This window comes from Stegodyphus dumicola, chromosome X2, assembly GCF_044657685.1.
Source record: "Stegodyphus dumicola isolate Sdum_Otavi_A_Nest chromosome X2, ASM4465768v1".
NCBI lineage: Eukaryota > Metazoa > Arthropoda > Arachnida > Araneae > Eresidae > Stegodyphus > Stegodyphus dumicola.
The window spans coordinates 26089355-26101797 of record NC_140781.1 but is presented as its reverse complement, the minus strand read 5'-3'; the positions used below and the strand labels follow the sequence as shown (position 1 = coordinate 26101797).

Here is a 12443-nt window from a genome sequence, read left to right as displayed (position 1 = left end):
AAAAAGTCAAATGTGGTACATCCGGCCGGTAGAGTGAATTATATGGCGATTCAAATATGACACACCCGGCCGTGAGGTAATGTTCGCTGCTGATGCACACGACAAGCCCATACTGAACGGATTAAGGTACCAAGAAAAGTATTTTGCCATACATGAGGAGCAACCGACTTTTATTAATAAAAAGCAAATGTTCCTTGTAGTAGTAGTAGTAGTAGATGTGTAGCATTGGGTAGAGCAAAGCAAACCTGAATTGAGAAAAATAGCAATGAAATGTAAGAAAACAAGATACAAGAATTCTGAAAAGTGTATTATAATTCATGAATAAATACAGGGCCCGGGTTGGAATTAATATAATTATCTAAAGAAGATTAATTTATGTGATTATAAAAAGCTTAAAAAAATCCAGTTCAACTAACAAAGCTTTATGAATAATTTTTACAGAACCAAAGTTAGAATTGTGATTAAGCGTCCAACTGTGATCAGCTGTGAAAGATATGGTTATTTTCTTTTTTGAATGTAAAATTTGTTTTTTTATATAAAATTTTAATGCTGTTTTAGTTTGAATGAATTATGACAAACCACACTAATAAAATATATTATGAATTCCTCAAGAATTAAAATTGGGATGAAATCTTTTAAGAATTTAGCAATAAATTTTACTCATAAGTGAAAAATTGGCCCAATATTTGAATTACTGAAGAATCCAAATGATTTTGAAGTCCTTGGATGGAATAGAATAACAAGAGAAAGCTAATATTCTGAAGGACTTTAGAGCGCATAGTTTACATGATAGTAATAAAAAGGAAGTCATTTTTTGTTTAGTAGGAGGACATGAATTAGCATGGAGAGGTAGACAGACAAAATGGTTTATGGTAAACAGTAGTGCTGAAATCAAGTTCATTGAAGATAATTAGAATACTAAGATAAGGTTGGTATTATCAGATTCAATTTCAGAAGTGAACTTTGAATTATAATTAATTGAATTCCTACAGATAAAGTATTAGTTATACAAAGTGATTATAATTAATGTTCTACTTTCAAAAGCAAAAAAACTTTAAAAAAAAAAAAAAACTTTGGTCAGAATGACCTTCATATACCTGTAGCAGTGGGACTTTGTAAGGTGAAAGAAAAAATAGCTCACAATTATATCAGTAGATGCACTATTCTCATCATAATAAGCTGATTAAAAGATGTGACATGTGCACCACATATTAGACTTAATAAAAATGTGAAGTACATGCAATTTTATTATACTACATCTGAGAAACTCATCATGACTATGAGTGAAGGGACAGGTTCTTGTAAAGTTTTACAATCATGCTGACTATGCTACTACTGCCTGGAAGACGTTCCGGACATTAATGGGCATAAGATGCACCTGTGGTCCAGCGTCTGCAGTTTTGAGTATAGAAAGAAACTTGGGAATGGGTTTCATGTGTTCACTAAATGTTCCATGGTCTTGCAGTGTCCACTTCCATTCAAGCAAGAAATTGTAGGGCAAGAATTTGTCATACTAGCACGCAGCAGGAAGCAACTCCTGAATGTGAATAATTTTGAATGGACTGCAAGATATTTTCTAAAAATTATGCAAACTGTGTTTTATATCCATTAATGTACCAAACTTCATCAGGACAGTTGAAGGATGGTCACTGTTCTTGTAAAAAAAAAGCTTTACAAGCAGAGCTCAGTCCCCTATATACAGGATCACAACAAGCTTATTAGATGCAGAATGACAGGAACTGAAGTACTTGTGTTTTTATTAAGTTTAATATATGGTGCACATACCCTGTCTCCTTATTACCATATGACAAATATATAGTGCCATCCACTGATAAAATTCTGAACTTTTTTTTTTTCCAAAACAAATTCCCGTTTCTTCATGTATACTGAAGTCATTCTGACCTTTTTAAAAAAAAAAAAAAAAAAGAAAAGAAAAGAAAAGGAAAAAAAAAAACTTTGGAACCTTAATAGTAGTCACACTCTATATTTAATACAGTCAAAAAGTGCAACTGTGTTATGAACATAGAACCGAAAATACAGTTTTTCGAATAATTTTATCTAGAAATAGTGTATGTAAAATGTCTGCAAATACTGGACAGAAAGGATAACCCATAGTCAGCACTTTAATCTGTCAATAGTAATTATTTTGGAAAATAAGTGGGTCTGACTCACAATTTAAAGAGGAGAATTAACTCCTGAATTTCAGTAAATGGGGGGGGATGTCAAAGACTGATTTCAAGACATTTTAATACTCCCTCAACTGAAGCTTTAGTAAACAGTGATTTAACATCAAAAGAAACCATAATTGAATGCTGGGAAGAAATAGAAGAAATATCCTTAAGTGTATGGATGACTTCACAATAGTTTTTTAGTGTGAGTATTGTTAGAAAATAATGGAGAAAATCTAGAAACTAGATACTTGGCCAAAGTGTGTGATGCTCTTTCTAAATAAGAAACTATGTGGTGAAAAATTCAAATTTTTCTTAACTTTGGGGAGGGCATAAGACCTAGCACAATTAGCAAGAAGTGAAAAGAGCAGTTTTTTTTTAGATAAAAGTGCTTTTAGTTAAGATTATATATATATGTGAGAATTTAATGGTTGTTTTATCATTCAAAAGATCAGAAGATAAAGGATCAATAGGGATCAAGCAGTATGTTGTATCACTAATCGGTTTGTAATCTAACATATATGCATTTGTCCATAACAACAATCTGTTCACCCTTATTAGCTTCAGAAATAATAATGTTTGGATTCGAGTGAATTTCATGTAAGGCCTTCATTTCTTTTCATTAAAATTTGATTTGATTGATTTACTGTTGAAATGAACCTTGTCAGTAATTAAATGGTGGATTGTATCTTCCTGTGGCTATGAAATTTTTGTGAATTTGAAAGCTTTTTCAAAGAGAGTTATAAGATGGGGGTGGAAGTTTACTTGCTTAAAGTTATATCTTAATACGCTCATGCGATTCTCCAAGAGATTAACATTAAAAATATTAACAGTTGCCGAATTAGGAGATTGGCAGAACTAGATGATTAGAATGTAAACTTTTTGAAAATTTTTTATTCAATATCTTGCCAAACTAAGGTTGCTTTCTTGCCTAAATTAAAAGCACTACTGAATTTATTCATGTTTATGCTGTTGTATTTTCATGTAGTAGCATTTCTACTGTCATATTTACTTTTATAATGCTTACAGTGTAATAATAAATTTCACTTTAAAATTATTTATTTAGTAGACAAAAGTCAGGAGAGAAATCTGGCTGTGAAATAGGTCCTGTTGGTTCTGCTAGTACATTGTCTAGTGATAAAGGTGGAGTAAGAGCTGAATCTTCTAACAGGTGAGATTAAACTTGTTTCAGACATAAAATTGCCATGCATGTTGAAATTATATTTTTTCATGCACATTTATTCCCACCAGAAGTTTAATGAACCACTGAACATTGAATTGGCAGCATGAATTAAATGCATAATACATATAGAACACGGCTGAATGTGTAACTATTTTTATTCCCCTTTGCATACATGTTGCTTTTTCAGGGCTTAAATAGAGTTTTCAAATGAGTAATTGCAATAGGGAAAAAAAACTATGGATGCAATTGTAGTAGGTAGTTTTGGGGCTTAAAAATGTTATCAGAAAATTTTAAATAGTAAAATGGAATTCCATACCTTTTGTCTGGAACTCAAGAGTTCTTGTGGGGGGGGGAAAAAAAAATCTGAGAGTATACAGAAAATATATCATTGTATGGTGACAGTAGTAACAAGAAAGCCTTCTGTTCTATTACTGCACTAGAAAATAAATCTGTGCAGTGTGAAAGAAATAGCATTTTGTTTTGCACCAGGAAGTTCAGTACTGCACTGAAGAGTAATTCATTTCAGATTGAATGTCAGCTGCTGATGAATATTTTTAAATAGGATAATGGCAGTAATTGGGAGATGATACACATTTCAATACTGGTATCTCTAGTACAAATTTTAACCAAAGCTCACAATTTCTTTAACATTAAAAAAATAAAAATCTGGTATCTTTTCTCTATATTAAAGTTCTCTACATGGAAAACAGTATTATGCAGTAATAATTTGTGCAACAACTTCTAGAAAACATTACAAAAAAAAATCCTACTAAAGTCCCTCCAAGTAAGAATCAGATATCATGTTGAAATACAAGTCTGATAAACCCACTACAATCTTTCCATGGCAGTCCTGAATATGAGTACAAATTGTGCATTATCAATGTGGAATTGTTTATGCAGTGCATTGACAGTGAAGTGCATATTTGAAACTATACATTGCATGTATATTATTTTATTTTTTTAATTTTTGATCTGCTGTATCTTGAGATTTAGACTTAATGCATCTGACTCCTTTGCTATAAAAAGAAAGTATGAGGTAAATATATAATGCAGCAAACAGTTTAACTGTGCTTAGAGTATATTTTATACATGTATATCACATTTATGTTTTACACTTAACAGCTGAAACATTATGACCGCCAACTCAGTAATGCATTGCATGAACTTTGGCCTGCAAAACATGCAATTCACCTTGGCATGGATGCTGCAAATTCTTGGTAGATGACTGGAGACAGGTTATACCAAAATGTCTAAGCAGCAGTCATGCAAAGTTAACATATTTTGAAAAATGGTGGTGTTTGGGCTCTAAGCTACTGCTTCATAATAACCCAAATGTGGTCTTTCAGGTTAAGATCCCACAAATTAGTGGCCGGGACATTAATTGGAATTCATCCTTATGCTCCTCAGACCACTCCCAACACAATTCGAGCCTTGTGAGATGAGGTGTTGTCCTGCTGGAAGATTCCTTTTCTAGTTGAGTAGATCTGTCTTCTGATCTGCCATGTTAGGGTGCAACTGATCCACAGTTATATTCAGATGTCTGCAGCTTTCACAGTCTGTTCTACCACAGCTAAGGGACCTAGAGCTGCCCATGAGAATGTGTCCCATTGAATAATACCATCACCACCAGCCTGTATATGACCTGCTCTAGAGCGGAGGAGCAACTGTTCACCTGGAAGATGGTGTACTTTGACATGACCAACAACGTGATGAATGAGAAATTGTGATTCACCAACCAGGCAACTGTCTTCCGTTTAGCCATGGTCAATCTCGATGTTCCTAGATCCACTGTAGGTGTAGTTGTTGACAATGAGGCTTTGTCAACAGGGGCACTCAAGTGGAACGCCTGCTGCGCAGTCCCATATCCAACAGTATCCACTGCATTGTGTGTTCTCAAACACTTGCACTTGGACATGCATTGTATTGGACTGTTAGTTGAGTCTGGCGACAATTTTGTTGCACCAAGCAGGGACAGGCTCCAAGATCATTTTTCTTTGTTAACACATGTGCATCCAACACCTTGTCTATGAAAACTCATCATTTATCTACTTTGCATAAATACTAACAATGGCAGATTGTAAGCAACCTACCAGCCGTGCAGTTTCAGAGCTACATGTGGCACACCAGTGGCCAAGTGGTAAAGCCGCTGAATGCTGGTAGTTCAGTCCGAGGTTCGAATCCTGTGCATGGGAGTTTTCGTGGTTTTCCCCATGGGTAACGTGTATACGAGCCCGTTTCCCTTAGAAAATCCTGCACAAAGGCATCCCTCCCCTTGAGGCTTTGCCATAATCACACACACGCACATGTTCCGAGTCTTTGGGGCAATGTAATCTGCCCTCTATCAAATTCACTTAGATTTGCAGCTTTTCCCATTACAAAAGTAAATGCAATAATGATTCCTTACCTTCTCCAGCAGCAGTTAAATACCATTCCTACTTAATTCACGTTCCCTGCATGTCATACTGACAAGTTCCTTGAAAAATGTGGGGTAAATGTTTTAGCTTATCAGTGTATACTGTGTGAATTACATGTGTAACTGCTGTATTTTCAGAACATTTTATTCGCTGTAAATATATATATTTGCATGGATTTTGATCACATCAATGTTTCTTATTTATTTTAGGCAAAAAGATTTGACAGCACTTTTTGATGAGGAGACATGCTCTGCAACTTCAGTTCAGAATGGTCCTGTTTGCGACAGAATTGTCTCAACTTCAGCACAATTTCCTTAAGAGGTACACTGAAAGAAAAACAGCTTATAATTTTGCCTTTATAGAATTAAAAAAAATATGCACTGGAATATGTGACTATCCTGACATCCTAAATATGAACAAAATATGTTTTATGATTTAAAGAGGGGGAAAAAAGGATATGTAGATATGTCATCATCCTATGCAACATGAAATTGAAGCTGGAATTTTGAAGTCATGGCAATGCTAAGCTTTATTAGTTTAGACTGCAGTTGATTTAATGTCTATGAATGCACATTTGCGCTAAATTGTTTCTTTGAAATGGCAAAGCTGGATTTTGACATTTGTTTTGGTCATGATGTATTTGTTAAAAGAAGAAAAACTGTTAATGTGTGAATATTTATTTTGTTCTGTTTGTATGTCATTTTCATTACTTAAATGTTAAGAGAACCATTTATCTATTCATTATAGTATGAGAAATTATCGAGTATTTTCAAAAATGATTTTTTTTAATAAAAAAATGTATGTGTGTGTAATTAGACTACGTCATTTTATGTTCAAAGGCGTTTTCAGTTTATATTGCTAGCAATATGGGACATTAACAAACTTGTAGAATTTAATACTTCTGCATTAATTAGCTATTTCAATTTTTCTCTATGTGAATAAGAAGAAATTATGACGAAAAATGAAGTGAAAAATTTTAATAAAGATCTAATCATCTAATTTAATCTGTTTTATTTAAATCTGTTTTAGATGAAAAATAAAGTAAGAAATTTGAATAAAGATCTAATCATTTAAAATATTTAAATCTCTTGTTAATATTGGTGACAAATTTTTGCTGATCTCTTTGAAATTAATAATTTATTAGTGTTATTAATTTCAAAATTAATAATGTTATGATTTGTGTAATTTGCCATTTTTCATTTTTGTAATCCTGTTGGAACCTTTTTTCCTGTTTTTATTTCAATAAGAATTTTCGTGGATTCCAATAATACTGTTATTTTTTGTATGTGAATATGTTGGTCTGTATCTTCAGTTAAAATCTGGCAGTAAATGTTACCAGATTTTTAGCAAATTAGGGTGATTTCAAAATTTAGTGGGGAAGTAAACTAATTTACTGTTCTGAAAATGCTTTTTCTTCCCCTCCCTAAAAAATTTCATGTGATGGTGTGCGAAATTCTACCTATAAATTTTATCTCCCTGGAAAGGTTTCGTAGCAGTACTACTATAATGGCTTTTTGTGTTCTTTTATTTATTTCCTTTTTATCCAGTTTCACTACCTTAAACATTTTAATTGAAAAATATGGGCCAATTTTGTTTATAATGGAACCATATGTATTAAAAAATTATAAAATATTTCTGGGGAGAAAGTTTTCATTTTTAAAGTAACTAGTATTTTCCATTTCTTCACTAGCTAGTTGGAATCTATAAGAAAGTTTTTTCTGCATGATAATGAAGTATTAATAACTATCAAGATATTCTACAGCCATGAGGGCTTGATTTAAGATACGGTCTGATGCTAAAAATACATTATAGAGGCTGAGTGGGGGAGAAAGCGGGATTTGCTTTTCCTGAATGGTTTGTGTAAAATTAAAATTGGGCATAATTTATGCTTGTTTTTCTATTTAAACTGAATTTCAAAATTATAAGCAGATTGCAGTTGAAGTGTATGTATTTAAAAAAATTCAAAATTATTATTTTTTATATTGTACATTTTTAGATTCAGTTTCCTCTCATTTGTATAAAATATAAAAATTTCAAAACACCATTGCATGAAGCATTTTTTAAGATGTGACTAAAAACTGTGATGCTTGTTAATAAGCATTTATTAGTAAACCTGTGTTAAATCTTTTAAAAACTGAAAAATCTATTTTTCAGAGTGATAAATTAGCATATTAATTATACAAATAATTAGGCATTTCATGTATCTGTTTGCATCTGTTATTGAGATTGTAGATTGTTTGAAATAGAGCTTGTAAAACTATATACATTTCTGGAAATTCTAGTATGTGCTGTTTCATCATGAAATATGGCATATTTATTTTTCATTTATGCCATCAGTTGAAAAATGTTGTACTATACTTATTATTATTCATTAAGCTTGTGTTTATTTTAATAATTTCAGTAGTGCAGTTTTACCCTGTGTGTAAACAAAAATGTCATGACACTTAGTGTAGCATCAATAACATTTTCGTTCAGCTGAATGAAATGCATCTTGAGGAAAAAGGAAATTATTGTATGCAAAATATGTAAATATACGAGCTATATACATATTTTTCTGATGTAAAAGAACTTATGTATAAATTGTAAGGTGTACATAGCTTCTTGTTTGTATAGTTGATGATCTAATAATATTGAACTTATGAGGGAAAAAAGGAAAGTGTGTCTGATGTATTTTTTCCGGATGTTTGATCTCAGTTTTATGTATTTCCCCTTCTCTATAGTAGATGGGAAAATAACATGCATGGAAAATCATAGCTTTGCTTCACATTTTAATATATATGTCCAATTTGATCATCTGTGAATACATATATGTGATAAGCCACAAGCATCATATTGGGGGGAGGGGAAAATTTTATTTTTGATTTTAGTGATCAGTAACTGCTCAGTTTTAAAGTAGTTTAAGCTGCAAATACCTGGAATTATTTCTACATATAGATAGCCTCTAATTCAGTAGATACCAAAAACAGCTATTGCACTTTTATAAGTAAAGCAGCTGTGACACTAAATTACTATACAATACTATTACTGAACTGACTTATGAAAAGAGGGTTAGTTGTGTACAATTTTTAAACCCACCCTCAAAAAATGTGTGTTTGAATATGGTGTATTGATGAATTAAATTATATAAATAATTAATATATTATAATTAAATTATTTTGAATATATAGTTAAATTATTTTGAAGCTATTGTATAGAATTATTGAGGATCTCATTAAATTATACTTAAAATAAATAATTCCTATATCTTAAAGCAATTTTTATGTACATGCATGGACTAAAAAATTTGGGAAAGTCTAACATTAAAAAAAAAAAAAAAAAAAACTGCTATGCCTAGGGTGACAAATTGTGGGTTCAAAATTCAGTAAACATAAATTTTTTAAATTTTTGAATTAAAAACATATTTGAAGATTTAATTTTAAATGAGACACATGGAGAGGTGTCTCTTTTAAAATGAAACATTTACCACTAATCAAAAAGTTCGAGAATTGGGCTGTGAATAAGTAATGTGTATAAAATTATTATGCACTTGTGGCATCACTAAATCTGCTGGAAACGCTCCTGGATGGCATTTTATGGAACAACATGAAATGCTGTTGGTGATTTCCACGAGTTGAAAAGTCCATCTATGCAGATGTTATGCTTTGTATGCTAAAAGAAACATGTTGGAAAGTGACAGGTGAAGAGAACTTGTCAAGATTCTTGTGTATATTTTAGTCGCTTGCATAAAAATATAGCAATGTACTAGAGCATCATTATGGATATTAAGCAAATTGTTTTACTATAAGTTGAGAACTCTCATGTTATGAATTCATACAAGTGATAAAGGATGAATGTGTATGCTGTGTCAGAGCTCACATAAAGCACTTGCAGCATGACTGCTTTTCATGATGTCTCTTTTGGTTGGGAGACCCATAACCACTTTCAAGTACGGATTGCCATTTTGTTTGCAGATTCGTACAGTAAAGTCCCATATTTCATCTCTTTTTATGATACAGAACAGAAATGTAACACCATTGTCAGTGTTTTCTATCAGAACTTCACTTGTGGTCATCCTCTATTAACACTAGTTTTCTTTTAACCTTTGTGGGAACTTTGGGATGTTAACACTATTTTCTTTCAGAATAGCATGGCAGATTCCATTAATAATATCTGTTGTTTCTGCAGTGTGATCAATGCTTTACATACCATTTTTATGGTCTGCCCAATGCATTCCTGAATTTTCTTTGCCATTCTGATTGGCATCAGTTGCCCTGCATGCGCTTCTTAGGACGGAAGTCATCTCGCTTGTGAGTTGCCCTGCATGCACATCTCAGCAGAATCTCTGACCTTCTGTGAAATGCAGTTATGACTTGAAAATGCAAGCAGATCATGGCTTTACCATAAAAGTTATGCGTAAGCTTTAGGTAGCAGATTTGCGTGATTTTTTCAAAAACTTGATGTTTGTTTTGTTTCAGTTGTGGTATACTGCACTTGATTGTCTGCTTGATCACCTTACACACAATGTACTACTTAGCATGCATTGTTTCCTTAAAAACTAACATTTGGCTGTATTTCACAGTGCAGTGAGTGCAGCTACCTAGATGACTGTTGTTGCATCACATCTCAGTATTCTCAGTTTTACACCTTGCATTGAATCCTCGAACTTTTTGATTGTGTTGGTATCTGTCTTGCCTTTCTTCCTAAGATATTTAATCACATGCTGATCCATTAAATTGTTTTTGCTTGTCTTTTAGAAAGGAAAAAAAAAAAAAAAAATGTGGCCTAAATCTATTTGCAACTTTTAAGAAGGATGACTAAAATCAGGGTTTTCAGTATTTATATAGTTGTCAAAGTAACATATTCTTATCTGGAAATGCATTGAGAGTAGAATTCCATTAATTGCCGAAGTTATTTCAGCTGCAATCTTAAAAAAGTATTTCCATCTTCATAATCATTTTAGTTTGATATTTTTATGCCTTCTTGAAATAGAAGTAAATCTAATAAGATACCTTCTGTGATTTTGAACATGTTAATCTATGATACATATATTTTCAAAGTTGGTTGTATAATAAGTGTTTTCAAAAAAACAGCTGTTTCAGGGAGTAACTTTTATGATGTCTTGACTAAGTTCAGAATTAGAAACAGAATTTGTATTTATATTGCATTATCTGGACAATGTGAGATATAAGCAGGTAAATGATTAAAGATGCAGTTTCTAAAGCAATATCTTATTAACTTAAATAAGGGAATAATAATATTAAGAAACCTCATTTCATCCCTTGGAAACTTTAGTTTATAAGTTTTAATTAATAGTTCAGATGTAAGCATTTTATATCGATAAAAGTGGAGGCATGTTAAATTTTGCAAAGCTATTTCTGAAATGCATTTGATTTTTCTTTGAAGTGTATATATTAAAGTTTGGTTCTAAAGGTTCCAAACATATTATTAGCATGTGAAATGTTTTTAAATAACCAGCGAAATGCACTTGACTTTTCTTTAAAGTATAGCATTATTCAAGTATGGTTTTGAAAGTTCTAAACATATTTAACTATGCAATAATTTACTTCACAACTTATCCTTCCAAGTTATACTGTGTATTAAATGTAAAACGATACTTGAAATTCTGCTGCCTTTATTTAAAAGAAGGTTTCATTTTGAAATTGCGTGTGAAGTATAAAGATCAATGTTGAAATGAAGTACAGCCACTTTATGTTGCAGTAAAATGCAATGAAACAGTCTTTTAAGTATATTTTGAGAAATAAATTCAGTTTGTCTAGTTTTGAATACAAGTTATGAACATCTTTTTTAAAATTTACCAGAAACCAGCTATTACTAAGTGCCTCTTAATACTGTATTAAACTAGATTGTATTATAGCTGACAGATTAGTTTTTGATTATCAGACTGTGTTTGGGACATGCTAAAAGGCATGAAAATGAAAAACTATGCATTTTTGTAATTTCTAAGTCCATATCAGCTTATTTCATAGCTAATCCTAGTTTCTGATTTTGTAAAATACTTGGTTCCTTAATTTCAGGTGTTTTGTTTTAATGCTGAAAATGTAATTTCTTAGTAACAAGTGCTGTTGTGGATGTTGTATTTTAACATCAGTTTTAGCATTTGTTGAAATTTGGATTTCATTATAATTTTATATTTATTGAAGAAAGGCAATTCAAAGATTTTTCTTATAAATTATTTATTTCCTTCTGTTTTTGCACACCTTGTGTTCAGATTATTGAATAAATATATTTTATAACAACTGCATCTAGACTTCAAAAGTTGCATTTTTCATATAAATATTAAAAAGGTCATAAACTGCTTTAGGTATTTCAAACCTAAAATGAAGTTTGTATTTATCTGTTTGTAATCTTATCTGAAACTTGGTTTGTATTTATACACTTCAATAATGTTATGATGAACTGCAAGTTCTGACAGTTTTTTTTGTCCCATGAGTACGATTCTGTTAAATGTACTAAATTGTACTATTTATTACCATATTCATATGTTTTGAAGGATAGAAAACTGTTGCCAGAAAAATAGTTAAATTTAATTAATTGAACTTGAGAGAGATCATGTACTTAAGAGAGTCTTGGTTTTGCTGCAAATTACAGTATTACTTATTAATAGAGAAATCTCAGGTCTTAATAATTTATGCCTTGTAAAATGACTTTCTAAGACTGATACTTATGCTAAGGCAACAG

General features: G+C 31.6%; 1 protein-coding gene across 8 annotated transcripts in view; it reads left to right on the top strand.

Moving 5' to 3' along the window:
• LOC118188896 (serine/threonine-protein phosphatase 6 regulatory subunit 3-like) overlaps nucleotides 1-12006 on the top strand; it is a 172014-nt gene extending 160008 nt beyond the window's left edge. For 6 of the 8 annotated variants that reach the window (XM_085810027.1, XM_085810028.1, XM_085810022.1 and 3 more), the window contains 2 exons: nucleotides 3235-3339; nucleotides 5975-12006. In XM_085810027.1, the coding sequence (XP_085666153.1) occupies nucleotides 3235-3339; nucleotides 5975-6083 (214 nt within the window). In that variant the 3' untranslated portion in view covers nucleotides 6084-12006. The remainder of the gene's footprint in view (nucleotides 1-3234; nucleotides 3340-5974) is intronic. The other 2 variants (XM_085810029.1, XM_085810026.1) reach the window with 1 other exon arrangement.
• The last annotated feature ends 437 nt before the right edge of the window (nucleotides 12007-12443 follow it).